At 42.7% G+C, this 15,354-nt stretch overlaps 1 protein-coding gene across 4 annotated transcripts in view; it reads left to right on the forward strand.

The window, feature by feature from the left end:
* ZMAT4 (zinc finger matrin-type 4) overlaps positions 1–15,354 on the forward strand; it is a 356,120-nt gene that overhangs the window by 119,435 nt on the left and 221,331 nt on the right. For all 4 annotated transcript variants that reach the window (XM_086703632.1, XM_086703634.1, XM_086703636.1 and 1 more), the window contains exon 3: positions 3,130–3,219. In XM_086703632.1, coding sequence (XP_086559758.1) covers positions 3,130–3,219 — 90 coding nt within the window. The remainder of the gene's footprint in view (positions 1–3,129; positions 3,220–15,354) is intronic.

Genomic DNA, 15,354 nt, shown 5'->3' on the forward strand with positions numbered 1-15,354 from the left:
TTTCAGTTTAGCATTTTCTGTTCAACATTCAGTATGTAGGAAACACTTTTTCAATCTCCAACTGAACATAAGGGCATCCCGTGGCTACTTTAACCAGCCTCTTGTCCAACATGTAGCTACCTCCCTGAGTTGTTGTTTCTAGCTCAATGCTGCAATGAACATCTTTGCTCAAATCTAAGTTTAACATTTTGTGGAAATATTTTTGTTTGCTTGGTTTTAGAATAAATTAGAAGGAGTGAGGTTATGATGTCAACTTTCAACCAATTTCTGTGGGTAAGGGGTTGAGAGGAGCCAAGTGGGGGAAGACGCTGTGGGTTACTCGGTATGCCCCACCTTGAGGTAGAGGTGAGTATGCCAGGAAAAAAGGAGAGGACTCACTAGCAGGGCTGGACCCTGAGCTGAGGCAGAGGAATTATAGGGGGCCTGAGAGCATTCTGGTAGCTGCCTCTTTCTCTTTCTCAACCAACATCATTTGGAAGTGGTGTTGGGTTTGAATCAGTCTAACTGGAAGGGTGGCTCCACACTCTTCTCACTGAGAAGTGGACTGCCTTTGGAGCTTTTACTGTCTGCCTGAAGTTAGGGTTGGCTTGTGGGTGGGAAAGGCATTGGACCCCGTTCAGGCAGCCCAGGAAAAGCTGCAGGAGGACAGAGGCAATAAGGAAGACCAGGCAATAGAGAAACAGAGAAATGATGAACTAGGATGTCTCTGCCATCATTCCTGAATGAGGTGGGATTTTCCAAAGCACTGTTTTTCTTCACCCATACACAAGGACAAAGACAGTACCTGGAGGGCAGTCAGTCCTGTCAAAATTAGAGGCTGGCAGCGCTGAGGAGAAAAACTGGCCTTTAATGAAGAAAATTGCTAATAAGACTCAAACCCCAACATCTCTCATCACTAATGGCTTTACAGCAGACTTATCATTTGCTTCCCTTTTCTTTTTAGCTAATGGGTTCTTACTAGTTTTGTCAAGCTGCAATTAAATAAACCAGTGAGCTCTGCCTTTGCTGGGAAGAATCTTTTGGAAAGAAATGTAGTATTTTAGCAAAGAGAAGAACTCCAACCATGAAACAGGCCACATTATGAGATTTCCAATTTGGATGTGATTTTGTTGTCTAGGAATCCAGGGCTTTGAGTAGATTGATGGTGGTAGGTAATGTGATACATTCTTCTAAGGGAACAAATGAAACTTTGAAAGCCCACTTCCGCTGGCTTTGAGCTCACACTGGTACTGCTTTGTCTTTTCACTAATTACCTGTCTGTTGTGCTTTTCTCCAGCCCAGGCTCTGTGGCCACATTCAGCATCCTGCAGGTGTTTAATGGTTCTTTTTTCTCTTTTTGACTGTAGCAGTATTCTTAACTTTACCACTACTCCTTACCTCCAAAAAACTAACAAAACTGGAAACTGTATACAGATTTTAGTAATCAACATATTTATCTGCAAAAAACTGTACCAGTCTGCACTGCATCATTCTCAGAACCGTGCAGCAGCTGAACAATGCTGTTGAAATCATCTGGCACAGGTCCACGTAGGTCTCTATTTCACTGTCCTACCAATCTCCCAGGCAAACAAGACTCCAGGTAACCCGTGATTAAAACTGATAATACAACCTGGAAATGGCTACAAATGTATTTCAAAATCACACTCCAGTACCTTTATATGTCTGTAATATCATTCATGTTCCATTAACAATTTTAAACCCATTTAAAGGCCTTGAAAGTGTTCAAGGACTGTTTTAGAAGCATGGTTTTCTTGCTTTGGGCACAATAAGGGGATGAAAAATGTGATAAAGAAGGAAAATGAGACAGAGGGATTTATATCATATCCTGTAAACAAGTTGCAATTTGCCTTGCATTCTCCGAAAATCATTTTGCCTTTGTGGCTAATCCATGAAGGCAAACCATCATTGCAGGAGCTTGGCTGGGCCCCAACTGTAAGTAAAGGCAAAGCAGAACCAATGCCTGGAGAAGAAAGAAATCGGCCCTGAGCAAAGGAAAGGGATAGGCGATGGGAATTAGATAGTGATGGATTCAAGGAGAATGCACATCAGAGCAGTACAGATTCAGAGTTCAGGATTGGTGCACTTGTTGGTGAGACACGTTAAGCATTATGTGGACTGCAGTTTTTCATAGGCGCTGCCTCATTTGATTCTCACAGCAACCCTAATAAATATCACGTTCATTTTGTACACCGAGAAAAAGAGACTCAATTTAGCTATAAACAAATTAGACTGACTTGCTCAATATCACACAGCCAGATGGTGGTGGAGCTGCACTTGGGATCTGAACTTGTCACTGGTGGTGCCCTTTTCACTCTACCATCCTGCCACAGGTAGCAACTTGGTAGTTAAAACTGTAGGGTTCTTTAAAGGTGTGGGAAGTTCAGGTGGGCTCCCTGTTGAGCAAAGTAGTAGAAGAAAGATAGAACTAAGACGAGGTCAATTCTCCATGCTGGGTGTGGACCATTCAATACAGGCAGAAACCCATAGTCCTGCTGATCCTACAGGATGTGGAGCTTTATTTGTTCAACTGCTTTGCCTGCTTGCATGCAACTTGGGCTCTGATCTGTCCTCGGGCTTGCATATGATATCTTTTGTTTGCTTATGATATCTGACTTGGGAAGATCTCTTTTGATAGCTTATTAAGGAGGCTCTATCTAGCATGGGAGAACCAGAGATAAAGCCTTCTGTTGGAGATACTATGAGTGCCAACTCCCAGGAGGGGGTGGGGGGGGCACTGTCCCAAGATCCTCATGGCAGGGAAGTGGGAGGGTGAGACAAGGCAGGTGATCTAAGCTTTCCATCACAGTTGATCCTTGTATTGCTCTCTCTGCTGACCCATTCTTATTTTGAGGACAATTAAATATATTACGCACCCTATGCTTCAAGATCCCAGTGTTTTAACTTTAACTTTCTTCTTTAACTGTGTTTTCTAATCCTGAAATTATGTTGGCTTTATAACTTTGGGCAAGTCACTAAACCTATGTGAAACTTCACCCCACGTAATCCTCAGGAGTGTGGGGAAGTGTTTTTAATGAAAGTACTACTTTGCACTTACGGTCACTGGCTAAGTTTCCAAGGGTTTAAAATGCTTTCTCTTTCATAGTATTTGCTTCTGCTTTTCCTTCCCAGAGTCGAAAACATGCAAGCAAAGTCCGACTGTATTACATGCTTCACCCCAGGGATGGCGGGTGTCCTGCCAAGAGGCTCCGGTCAGAAAATGTGAGTATCTGGCACCATCCGATAACCTTAAATGATTTGTTCCATTTGCTAAGAACTTTGCAAGTCTAGGAAGTATAGTCATGTCCACCTTAGCAGAAAAGCTAAGTGAGTTGAAATTATTCTCATTAAATACTGCAGAAAATGTTACATGTAAGCAAGTCTTTTCCCTTTTTCCCGCCCAAACTTGCCAGTATGGTGTTGGAGAACTTTGTGATGATTCCACACTAGGGCAGAGCCGAGAAAGAATGTACAGAAGGAACAGAGAGCAGCTGGCTGAGGGAAGGCAGGAGCCATCAGAAGATAAACAAAAGTAGGAAGGATGGCCTAAGGAGAAAACTTGCCAGAAATATCAGATACTTTGCTATTAACATATTTTATTTTTCCTTTGGTGTCTAAAACTGAATGCCAATTCGTTCCTTTGTAAATACTGTGCACATCTTGCAAATAAAAATACTGAGGGTTTTGATCAGTGCCCCTCTCCATGAGGGAACATTTACTTGGGGATAAAATGACAATTAGGAAGTTGCTTTGAGGATGTAAGGTCAGAGCAAAGGGTTTACTTCAGCCAGGCCAAAGCAGGGACTGATAAATAAATATTCCTTCCTCCCAGTAGGGCTTACTTTTCCTAATGAGTAGAATATTCATATCCATCCATTGCAGAGGTCCTCTGTGATAAACACTGCAGATGAAACAGAAATCGCTTGTCCTTTGAGCACTGAGGAGGCTGCAGGCATAGAATTTATGCCCTACACTCTTGCTTATGCTTGTGATTCCTTTCTCCTTCGGCTGCCTTATAGATGGCAGTCTTCTTTTCTTATTAAAAATTAATATATGATCATTGAAGACACTTGACAAGAACCACACTTGTGTGTTCTTCACAAGAGAAAAAGAGAGAACAAGAGAACTGTGGATGACCATGAGTAGTGACCATCAGGGCTGGTGTTAACGAATTCCAAGCACACCTCTTACATCGCACACGAGCTATTCATGCGCAGGCTAATCTGGAACACTGTGGAGTTGTCTTTACTGCCTTGGTGAAGCAGCATTTAGAGCTTATTAGAGGGAAAAGATGTCACAAAAACTTTTCAAGCTGCTAAGAAGTGGGACAGAGACTGGTTCTGTCAGCTCTTAGCCTTATGACCTTGGGCAAATAATTGATCTCTCTCAACCTGTTTCCTCAATGAGACTATAATAATCACCCTTTCCTCACTGGGCTTCTGTGAGGTGTACTGTTATATGCAAAGTACTGAGGAAAGAGAGATGAATAAGGCCCAGATTTGCCTTAAAGAAACTCAGAGTGGAGTGAGGGAGATCAACATTGTATAAAAAAAATTGCTGTAATTGCACAGTGTAGGTGTTTAAGATTCTACACAAAATCCCATGGAGACAAAGGGCAAGTTATCCATGCCAGGACGAGTTGCTCGGGGATGGTGTTACTGAGAGTTGGCATTTGAGGTGGGGTCCTTGGGCTTGAATGGATGGTACCAGTTGGAGGAGGTGGGGGTGGGGGAGGAGACAGGTGCATTCTTGGGTGTATTCCTATCAAAATAACTTATTAAACCTCAGGAGAGTTGACCTGAGCCAGCTTTCATGTAGTATAAGAATCTTGTAGCTACAGCAGAGTCCTGCTTTCCATCTTTCCATTAGTGGAGAGGACAGAATTAGTTCCTTTTCTCTGAAATTATCCAGCAATGATGCCCGTGTCACTTCATTCAGTAGCTTTTTCATGTCTTATCATAATAGTCAAAAACCATAGGGTTCATATACATTTGACAATTAGCTCTTGGAACACAGATTATTTTCTATCTGCTCAAGTTCTAATCATGAATGTTGTACTTACTTATGTCTGAGCTCCTAGGGAGGGCTTGACTGGGCAGACAGAAGGGGGACACTGGGACTCAACTGGTGTTACTTGAGGACATGGTCTTTGCCATTCTGGTCAGACCCATGATTTACCCACTCAGGCCCTGGTTCTGCCAGTAGCACTGGGAATGATTTATGGAGGGGAAGATATTTGGATTTTTAGAGCAGGAAGTATTTGCAAAGATTCTTTACCAAAGACCCCTTTGAGAACTTTTTCCTCTGGTGTATCCTGAGTTTTGAAAACTTGGATCTACTAATGGTCTGTTTTTTTTTTTTTTAATGTTTATTTATTTATTTTGCAAAAGTGGACGGGAGAGGCAGAGAGAGCATATGTGCGTGTGTAAGCAGGGGAGGGGAATAGAGAGAAGGAGAGAAAGAATCTCAAGCAGGCTCTGTGCTGTCAGTGCAGAGCCCAACATGGAGCTCTAACTCACAAACCATGAGATCATGACCTGAGCTGAAATCAAGAGTCAGACACTTCATCAACTGAGCCACCCAGACATTCCTGCCAACGATTTATTTATTAAATCATATTCTATAGCTTTCTGTAATCATAGTATAAGACCAAATCAGTAAGCAGGAAAAGCAACATAATGACTCTACTTTTTGAAAGAGATTGTTGATGATTTTATGAGGGTTTGTTTGCACATACATTTCATAGGTAAATACATCATTTACCTTAGGCATTTTGACATGCTGGATATAGCATGGAAGCCACCCCAGTCCCTCACTGGGGATGTGAAAGTTGAAACTGGTAATTATTTGGCCAACTTTCTTTTGTACAGACTCATACCTTAGGGTTGAAAGGCTTAATATGCAAATAAACAATGGCCAGCTATATGGAAATAGAACTTTGATACACCTGAAGCTAATATAACATTGGGTTTCAACTATACTTTAACTAAAATCAATCAATCAATCAATAAATAAATAAATGAAAATAGAACTTTGACCCATAACCTATAGCAACCATCCTGGGAGTCCAACCCATTAGTATATAGAAAACAGCCCCGGAAGCCTGCCTAAGTTAAACTTGTAGGAAGTCAGACCGTTATCTCTAGTAACAATCCAGGAAGCCAAACCATAACCCCTGTAACAATAGGCCCCAAATGGTCTGGACTTGATTAATACTTGATAGCTTTCCTAATTTTTGTCCCTGCTCCCTGTTTGGAACCAGCCAGAGAAAGCCAAATAGGCACTCCTAAACAATCACATAGGATGTCCACCTCTAGTTCGCCTACCTACAGCTTCCGCACACAAGCAGTCTCCAATCAGGGCATACCTGAGTCCTCCCCTTTATTCCGTTACAAAGCTTTCCCACTTATCCGTTTGCCTTGGAGTCTTCTCCAAGGCAAGTGATGGTGACTGACATTCTTGCTCTAGTAAGCTCTAAATAAATAGCCTTTCTTTTTCTCATTTGGTTGGTCTTGTTTATTTCCACAGGGCTATAAAATGGGGATAAAAATAACATCAGTGTACAGGTTTAGCATAAGGTCCAAATAAGATAACTTATTTATTCAGCACTTTATTTTCAAAGCTCTTTCTACCTGCATTATTATTATTGATTCCCTCTCCACAAATACCCTGTGTCTTAGAAGAATGTAATACTCTGTTCCACCTGCCTCTCCATCATTGCACATCCTCCCCACTGTCCTGCTTCCTGGGGCTGTGACAGGTTTGTAGCCCAGTCTTGGCTGGAACTAGTTTCATGGCCACCCTGACTACCCAACAAAGTGAGTGACTTCCAAAAACAGAGAAAACTTGTTTCTGAGTCTCCAATCCCTGAATGCACCTGAACCTTGGCCCCACAGTGATCCCTAAAACTGATAGGGCTGATAAGTTATGGCAGCCACCCCTCCCTCCCTACTTCTTAGCCCTCTGGGAATATGCAGTAACTCCAAGTCTACATACACATGAACACAAGTGCCTATGATTATTCCCAGGGTCAATTGTCATTTCTACTCCAGGTTATTTGACTTTGTTGTTGCTTTTCAAAAACTTAAAATTCATTTCTGCCTCCTAACCTGGTATTTCCAGCTTTTTAAATTCCCCCTTCGTGTGCTTCAAATGCTCATTCGGATCTTCTATGTTTTTTTTTTTCCCCTGAAATCTTAGAGCAAGACATTTTCCTCCTGAGGCCACAGAGTAAAATTAAATGCAAAATAAATTGTTATAGTTGATTGCCTTAGAGAAATTTTCTGTAATCCTGTGAGCATTAGAGCCAAAAAGGAATGTAGAGCGCATCTAGTTCATTGAGAGTCTCAGGTTTTCAAGATACTTTTTAGCATCTTCTCACTTGCTTTGGGAAAAAAAAATGTCTACTTAAGAAACAACATTTTTAAGTAAAAGGATGATTTCATTTTACCTTTAATTTTATTCTGTAAGGATAAGTAACTGCCAACAAAAACCACCAGTCAGTATTAAGTACATGGTGTTTTTACATCGAGTTAATAGAATTCCTCCTAAGTGGAAAAACTTGACATTTGGTTGGTGTAATCAAGCTTCTCACTTTTAAACACTTACATGATTTCCTATAGGTCTGGAATATTCAGCAGAGCTGGAGCACCTCCAGGATCAGTTTCATGGGTCCCTAAAATCCTGGGTTCCAGGTCAGGAGGACTATCTAATCCGACTGTTTTGTGATGAAGGTGAAAAAAAGGTCCAAAGAAGTACCATGACTTGCCCAAATTGGTCAGGCTTGAGGCTGAGACCCTCCCTGCTTCCCTAAGTTCTATTCCTAGGCTTCTCCCACATATCTTGAAATTCTGTCTTATATTTAGACATTGAAGCCATTGCTGGGTCCAGAGCCAGAGAGCACTGCTGTTCTGGGGCAAAGTAATAATAGCTGGTGCTTAGCAGGTACCTCCTACTTATATTCTAAATGCTTTACATACATTAACACATTTAATCCTCACTCCTGTATAGGGTGGAAACTATCATTATCCCCACTTTACAGAAAAGTAAACTGAAATAGAGAAATTAAGTCACTTGACTCTGGTCATACCGCTGGCAAGTGGCAAAGACAAGGCTGGGGAAAGACAAAACAAAATGAAAGAAAATTCCTCTGGTTCTGCAAACTAGCTCACCATGCCACTTCCTGAGATTGGTGGTAATCAGCTAGTAAGGACATGGGCCCTTCCCCAGGAGAGATCAGGATCTAGTTCAGGTTGGGGGTGATCCAATGTGTGGTCACGTTTTTTAAGACAGTGTGGTGGCTGTGCAGGTGCTCCCATGGATATTGGTGCTCCCACAGGACATATCCCAGGGTGTCATCTAGCACACTGGAGGGGTCCCCAACCTTTCCTGGTGGGATGGGGCAGGAGAGAGTTGCCTGGAAAAAGTGACGCTGAACTGATTCTTGAGGGATACACGTGGGTGAGCCCAGTGAATGGGGGGGCAAAGTGCTCTTCTGAGTGTGGAGCCAAAATGAGTAATGTCTTCAGCGAAGCAAAATTCAAAGGTATTTCTAGAGTATAAAATGCCGGTGGGAGGCTGTGTTACTTTCCCAGGATGGCTGTAACAAATTACCACAAACTGGGTGGCTAAAAACAACAGAAATTTATTTTCTCACAGTCCTTGAGGCTCCAAGTCTGAATCAAGGTGTAGGCAGGGCCTCTCTCTGGAGGGTCTGATTGAAAATCGGTTCTGTGCTTCTCACCTCGCTGCTGGTGGTTGCTGGCAGCCTTCGGTGTTCCTTGGCTCGAGCTGCATCGTTCTGCCCACTTTTGTCATCACTTGGTCTCCTTCTTGCATGTATCTTCATGTGTTCTCTTCTCTTCTTATAAGAACGACAGTCATCCGAGTGACAGCTGCTATAATAATCCAGTGTGACCTCATTGTAATTAATCTGCAAAGACCCTATTTTCAAATGTCTCCTGTTGGAGGTGGACATGAATTTGGGGGACACAGAATGCACTCAGTAGAGCAGTGGAGACCAAAGTGAAGCGTGGGGTGGTGGGGAAAGGCCTGCCCGTCTGCTGCGTACAATATTAACATTTACTTTGTCAACGTTTTCTGCTTTGTCAAGTGGTCTGCAGCTAAATTCATGAGCAGTTCGCAAAGATAGGTACATTTACCCATCAAAGCTGTGTGCTTTGGCCTCCAGCTGTGTGTTTAGAGCTACAAGTGGGGATTTTGTCCCTGGCTCAGCTACATATATTAGTTTTACAACTTTGTTTTGGACTTTCTAAACCTTAATTGCCATGGTTATAATCAGGGCCTATAAACGCTGCCATGCCTACCTCTCAGAGTTGTTCAGGGACTCAAATAAAAGCTTCCTGTTTGTGGAGCCGCATGATAAATGGTAAAGTGTGTGTGTGTGTGTGTGTGTGTGTGTGTGTGTGTGTGTGTGAGTGTGAGTGTGTGTAGCGTTCATTAATAGAGTTTTACATTTTTTGTCTATTGGTTCTGATCGTTCGTCTCTTGTGCGATATACAACTTCTCTAGTCCAGTTAGGGGCAGGCCTGCTGTGTTCATGAAGAACACCTGAGGAAAGATTAGGGCACCAATAATTGTGAGGTGGTGTTTATTGATGTGTCTTAAAACAAGGGTCAGAAAATAGCTGCTGGCCAAATGTAGCCATGGCCTATTCTTGTAAAGTTTGCGAACTAAGAACGGTTTTTACATTCTTAAATGTTTGGGGGAAAAACCAAAAGAAGAATATACTGTCAAGTGGAAAATACATGAACTTCACCTTTTAATGTCCATAGACATAATCTTAGGAACATAGCCACGCTCAGTCCTTTATAGCTTTATGCACAGGGCAGCGGCAGAGCTGGGCGGTTGCGATAGACTGTATGTCCCACAAGCCTAAACTGTTTCCCCTGTGTCCCTTCACAGAAAGTGTTTGCTGGCCCCCATGTGAAGTGGACAGATTTGGTGAAGGAAGGGGGGTGTTATCACTCCTCTTTTTGCGTATCTGTCTACTCACAGGGATGACACATTTTGGTCATTCCTTACTCTTTTTTTTTTAATAATTTTTTTTAATGTTTATTTTTCAGAGAGAGGGCAGCAGGGCGGGGGGGGGGGGGTGCAGAGAGAGAGGGAGACACAGAATCTGAAGCAGGCTTCAGGATCCAAGCTGTCAGCACAGAACACGATGTGGGGCTCAGACCCACAAACTGCAAGATCATGACCTGAGCTGAACACAGATGGTCAACTGACTGAGCCACCTAGGCTCAGAATGACCTATGTCATTCCAGACTCTTCAAGCTGCCTTGCCCTCTGTTCCTTTTGAGTTTTGGTTTATTAGGGGCCAGCAAGTTGAAGGTTTTGGCCAGTAGGAAGTATCATTCCAAACTCCTGAGCAAGAATCAACACTCTTGCTGTTCTGCTTTGGTTTTTTTCAGTGCAGATCGCTTGAAATTTAGGAAGGGGTTACGTTATAAGAATTTGTTTGAAGTCTGCAACACTGTGGACACAATGAGGACACCAGGTTTTTTATGCCATCGGCACAGCAGCACCAGTTTATGGTAACCCAAGACTCTGGACTTTTTTTGAGACAACCCTGGTTTAGAATACTTGTTCTTGTCACTACAAATCAGTGGTATGTCTTGGAAAGTCCAATAATTCCTCTCCAAACTGTACCCAAAAGTGGAATCGAGATTCCAAATACACAGATAATAATTTAAAGGAGAAAAACAACAACCCAGAACTGCTCATTAATGCGAATGTGCAGTATGGCACTTGGCTCTACATGACTCTCTGGGCCCCATACTAGGTCTTTAGCTTGGCACTGTGGTTCTGAAACTCATTTATGCTAAAATATATAGCATAGTTACTACTTCTATCTAAAATCTGATCCAGAGGGGAGGAAAAAAAGGATTCCCCCAAAGGCAGCTATGAAAATAACTTTTCCCCCACAACAGAGGTAGTGTAGTCGGTCTTTGATTTTACTGTTAACACATCATTGGATATATTCTCTTGTTAGCTGGCCACGAGTGAAGCCCTCTTTATGTGTCAAGCCCGATACTAAATACTTGATAGATATTTTATTTGAACTTTACAAATGCAAGTAGGAATCTTTACTGCCTCTATTTTAAAAGGGGTGAAGCCTGAAGCTTAGGTCAAATATCTTACATAAACTCACAGACCTTGTTGTGAATGATACAGCCAGGGTTCAAACACAATACAGTTTGGCTCTAGAACTACGTATTACTATGTATTCTTCATTTATTCCCTTTTTAAAAGAAATGTTAATTGACTTCCTACTGAGAGTCAGGTACTTTGTTGATTGTGAGAATTTAGTGGTGAAGGAAACACATGCAGTTGGTGTTGACAGAGTTTACAGGGTAGTGGGGGAAACGGCCATTATTTTTTTAAAAAATCATACAAATACACAAATGAAAGAAAGTAATGGACAAGCACAAAATGGGGAGATCATAGGTCTTTGGGATCAGAGAAACCCTCCCTGAACAAATGATGCTTCAGCTGTGTCTGGAAGGTGAGGATGGTTTAACTAGTCAAAGAGGCAATGGGAGGCCAAAGAATGCCAGGCAGAGGGGACGGCATGGTCAAAGGCCCTGCAGTCAAAGAAATCACAGCACACTTAAGGAAGAAAATGAAAGCCAGCGTTGCTTGTGTTCAGAGACAGAAGCAGGCAGTGATGTCAGATGCAGAGAATGGATTAATGGAAAAAGGAGCAGAGGTGAATGGTTGAGCATCAGGCTTTCAATAGGCCACTGAGAGGATGGCTGTGGATGAGGCTAATGACAACAGCAAACAATGAGAAATACATAAATTTGAGGGATAATTAAGTCAGTAAAAATGGATCAATTGGATAATAGATGTGAAGCAGAAGAAGGTTTCCAAATGGCTTCCAGTTCAGAACTTGCACTGGGTGGCTGTCGCCTCTCCTGCAGCCACAGTAGTCTTCTTCCTCCTTAAGGACCAGAGAGCATGGAGATCTGAGCATGGGGAAAAGATGTGAGGAAAACCCTTTCTCAAGGTTGTTTCATATTAATCCAGGCTGAGCGGAACTGAAGTTGCATAGAGGTAAATTTGCCTCCAGTGCAGGGGTAGAGGACAGCCAGTGACTGGTGGACTTTTGTCTTCAGAGTTTCTTCCCAGTGAAGGTTTTCTACATTTCTAATGGGGAGGGTGAAGCCATGCCAGTGGCCAGGCCAGGAGTTGGATCCCACAGAGGCACAGGCTAGAGGTTCTCTACAGGTGGTTCTCTACAGGTGTTGTCCAGTGTCAGGACAGTGTGCTGAATGAATTCAAGGCTGTCACCAAGTGCCAGGGCTGGGGAGAGGATAGTATCAGTACCCTGGAGGACTTCTAGAGAGAGATGCCAAAGTTGTCGGTGGTTAAACCATGTGCATCCAGTAGGAAGACCAGGGCTATTTAAGGAGATGGAACAGCTCAGATGTGGTCTTAAGACCTAGATCCAGTGACTCCCAGTGGGTCCATCCTATTCCTCCTTAGTTGGAAAGGCAGAGATGGTAAGACCCACAGTTTTAGACTTTATGAGGGCAAGGGCCTTAACTTATTAATCTTTATACCCCTTCCCACAGGGGCATTCCATAAATTACTGTTCATATTTTCACGATAAGATATTATCTTATTTTTTTCTTTAAAATCATTATGATTAAAAAATAGTTTTAATTAAAAAAACTATCATTTGTATGGAAAATCATACAGAGTATTACCATGAAATTATATTTTGGTTATATCCCTATAAAAGTGCCTTTGTTAAAAGAAGATTTTGTGAAATTGGGTTTAAGAAAATCTGAGAACTATGGACACTGTTTCAATGAGAATCTTCTCCAGGTTCTTGGTCTCATGTGGATGATCTTCAAACAGGAAACACGTAAGGAAAGGGGGAGGATTTGGGAGATCATGCTGTCATAGCACAGGCTGGTCTCCCCAGCAGGTGCTTCTGGTGGGGACCCACATGTTCAGGCTCCATCTGGCCAGTCTGTAACCACCCTGCCCTGGCAGACCTGCTCACTTATTTAGCTTCCTTCTCACTGGCTGCTCTGAGATGAGCTGTTGTCTGTCTTTTCTTGTCTGCCCTTGAGGCTTGACCCTATTTTACCACATATCAAGGCTGTTTGTGCAGAAGTTGAGGCGTAGCTAATGGAGGTAAATGTCCTTCCCAGATCCCCACCCAATTTCAGCCATAAGAAAAAAGGAAACTGATAGGAAGTTCTTCTCCGTAGGATATTTTGGTGTTGCCTCCAGAGTAAACAGGTGGATCATACTTACTGGATGATGCAAAACATGGAAGAGTAGAGGTCAAATGCCTTAACATGTGTCTTTCACTTTGCACACCAAATGGGCTCTTGAACGCAAATCAAAGTATGTTTTTGTTTAGGGTAGTTAATAAAGGAATTCTTGGGATGACAGACCTCTCTAATGTCAGCTCTGAGATGTCAGCCTATATGTTGGGTTTCCTTTCAGAGGGCCAGCAGGGGTTTCCAGAAGCCTCTACCCAGCTTAATGCAGCTTGATGGCTCACGAACATGTGGCAGCTGGGTTCTTGGGCTTTTTGCCCTGTCTGCTGTGTTTCCTCTTTTCAGGTGTCTGCCTCTCAAGCTATCTTTCCTGTGTCAGTATTTTCCCCCGATACGTAGGTTTCCTTGATTCACATCCTAGAGTCTCACAAAACCTAAGTTTGTTCTTCTCTGAAATCCCAACTCTTTCCTGAAAATTTTTACCACCCACTTTTAATCATTTTAAAATGGGGTCCATTTATCTCCATCTCTTCCCTGGCTACAGGGAGGGGTGTGAGAGGGTGTTCCCTCCCTTCTTTCCTTTGTCCTACACAGCACAGTGAGTCTTTACTCTCTAAGGCTATGTCATAAATCATGCCTGCTGTCTTCCCATTAGGCGACCCCACGTGCCCTCTCTGTTTCTCCTTAGTCACCTATGGGCATTCCTCATGCTCAGAATATTATTCTTGCAGAACAAAGAAGTCTGTTTCCTTCACTACATTCTGGTTTGTGACTGTTTGGCTTTGTTTGGGTTGATATGTTCTTTTAGAAGTATATATTTTTTCTTCTTGCCCTAGAAGCAGCCAAGGGTTGTGCCGTTAGAATACAAGATACATTTATAACTTCATGTGACCTGGATTTGGTGCAGGTAATGCTGAGACAATGATGAATGTCCCCTGATACACACCAGAAAGCCTAGAGAAAATACATTTGAAAAATAGGGATGATGCCCTGAGTTCTACTAATTTGAAGTAAAATGTCTTTTTGGACTTGGATCCGGCAAATCTTTCTCATGTACCTGCCCCCGATCACAGACGATATTGGGAGCTCTGCCTATGTGGTCTTAGGTAATTCTCAGAGAATTTTATTGTGTGAGCATTACCAATGCCCACTTTGTAAATGAGATAAAGAAGGTTCAGAGAGGAATAGAAGCATACAAAACTAGAGGTCATCTAACTCTAGGGCCTTTTCCACCCAGCCACATCTCTGTGGCTGCCTTTGGTGCATTTCATTTCACTTCTGGCTCAGCCATTTCACATATCAGTGACATTAGTAGTTCTAGGTTCCTATAGGACACTCTTTATGGGAGTGGCTCAATGAATTCTTCTACTCAGGGCTCTAGTGAGCTAGGACAATATTCACTGGGCCATCCTAATCCTGTTCATTTCTTCTCAGATTCCTACTGAGGGCTGATGGCCTTACAGACATATTGAAAATCTGAGAGGTGGTTACTATGGTGCCACTCAATTCAGTGTCATGTAAAGGAATAGTGCAGGCATTGGGGATTGCCCTGGGATTGAATATGGCCTCCAATTCCTGCTAGTGGGGTAGGCTTTGTCAAGTTCCTTGATTGTTCTAAGACTTAGTTTTGTCATCTGAAAAATGGTGGCAATAGCCCATTTATCCATGACTACTGTGAAGGATGGAAATGATCATGTAAATGCAAAGCAGGGAGCACAGGGCCTGGGAGGTGGGTGTCCAACAACTGTCACTCGTTCCTCCTTTCCTTTTTTTATGTTTATTTTTGAGAGAGAGAGAGAGACAGAGAGAGAGGGAGACATAGAATCTGAAGCAGGCTCCAGACTTTGACCTGTCAGCACAGAGCCTTATGCGGGGCTTGAACTCACAAACCATGAGATCATGACCTGAGTCAAAGTCGGACACTTAATTGAGCCACCCAGGCACCCTACACTCCTTCCTCCTTTCTAATGCACTGGGTAAGGGTTGTATTTCCTTCTGATACTATATTTGACTGGGAGAAAACACAACAAGCTGATTAGAGTGAGCTGGCGGGGGAAATTCATAGGTCTGTATTCTAGGACTAAATAAATGCTGC

Source organism: Puma concolor, chromosome B1 (genome assembly GCF_028749965.1).
Source record: "Puma concolor isolate L17-30 chromosome B1, mPumCon1.1.hap2, whole genome shotgun sequence".
In the NCBI taxonomy this organism is placed as follows: Eukaryota; Metazoa; Chordata; class Mammalia; order Carnivora; family Felidae; genus Puma; species Puma concolor.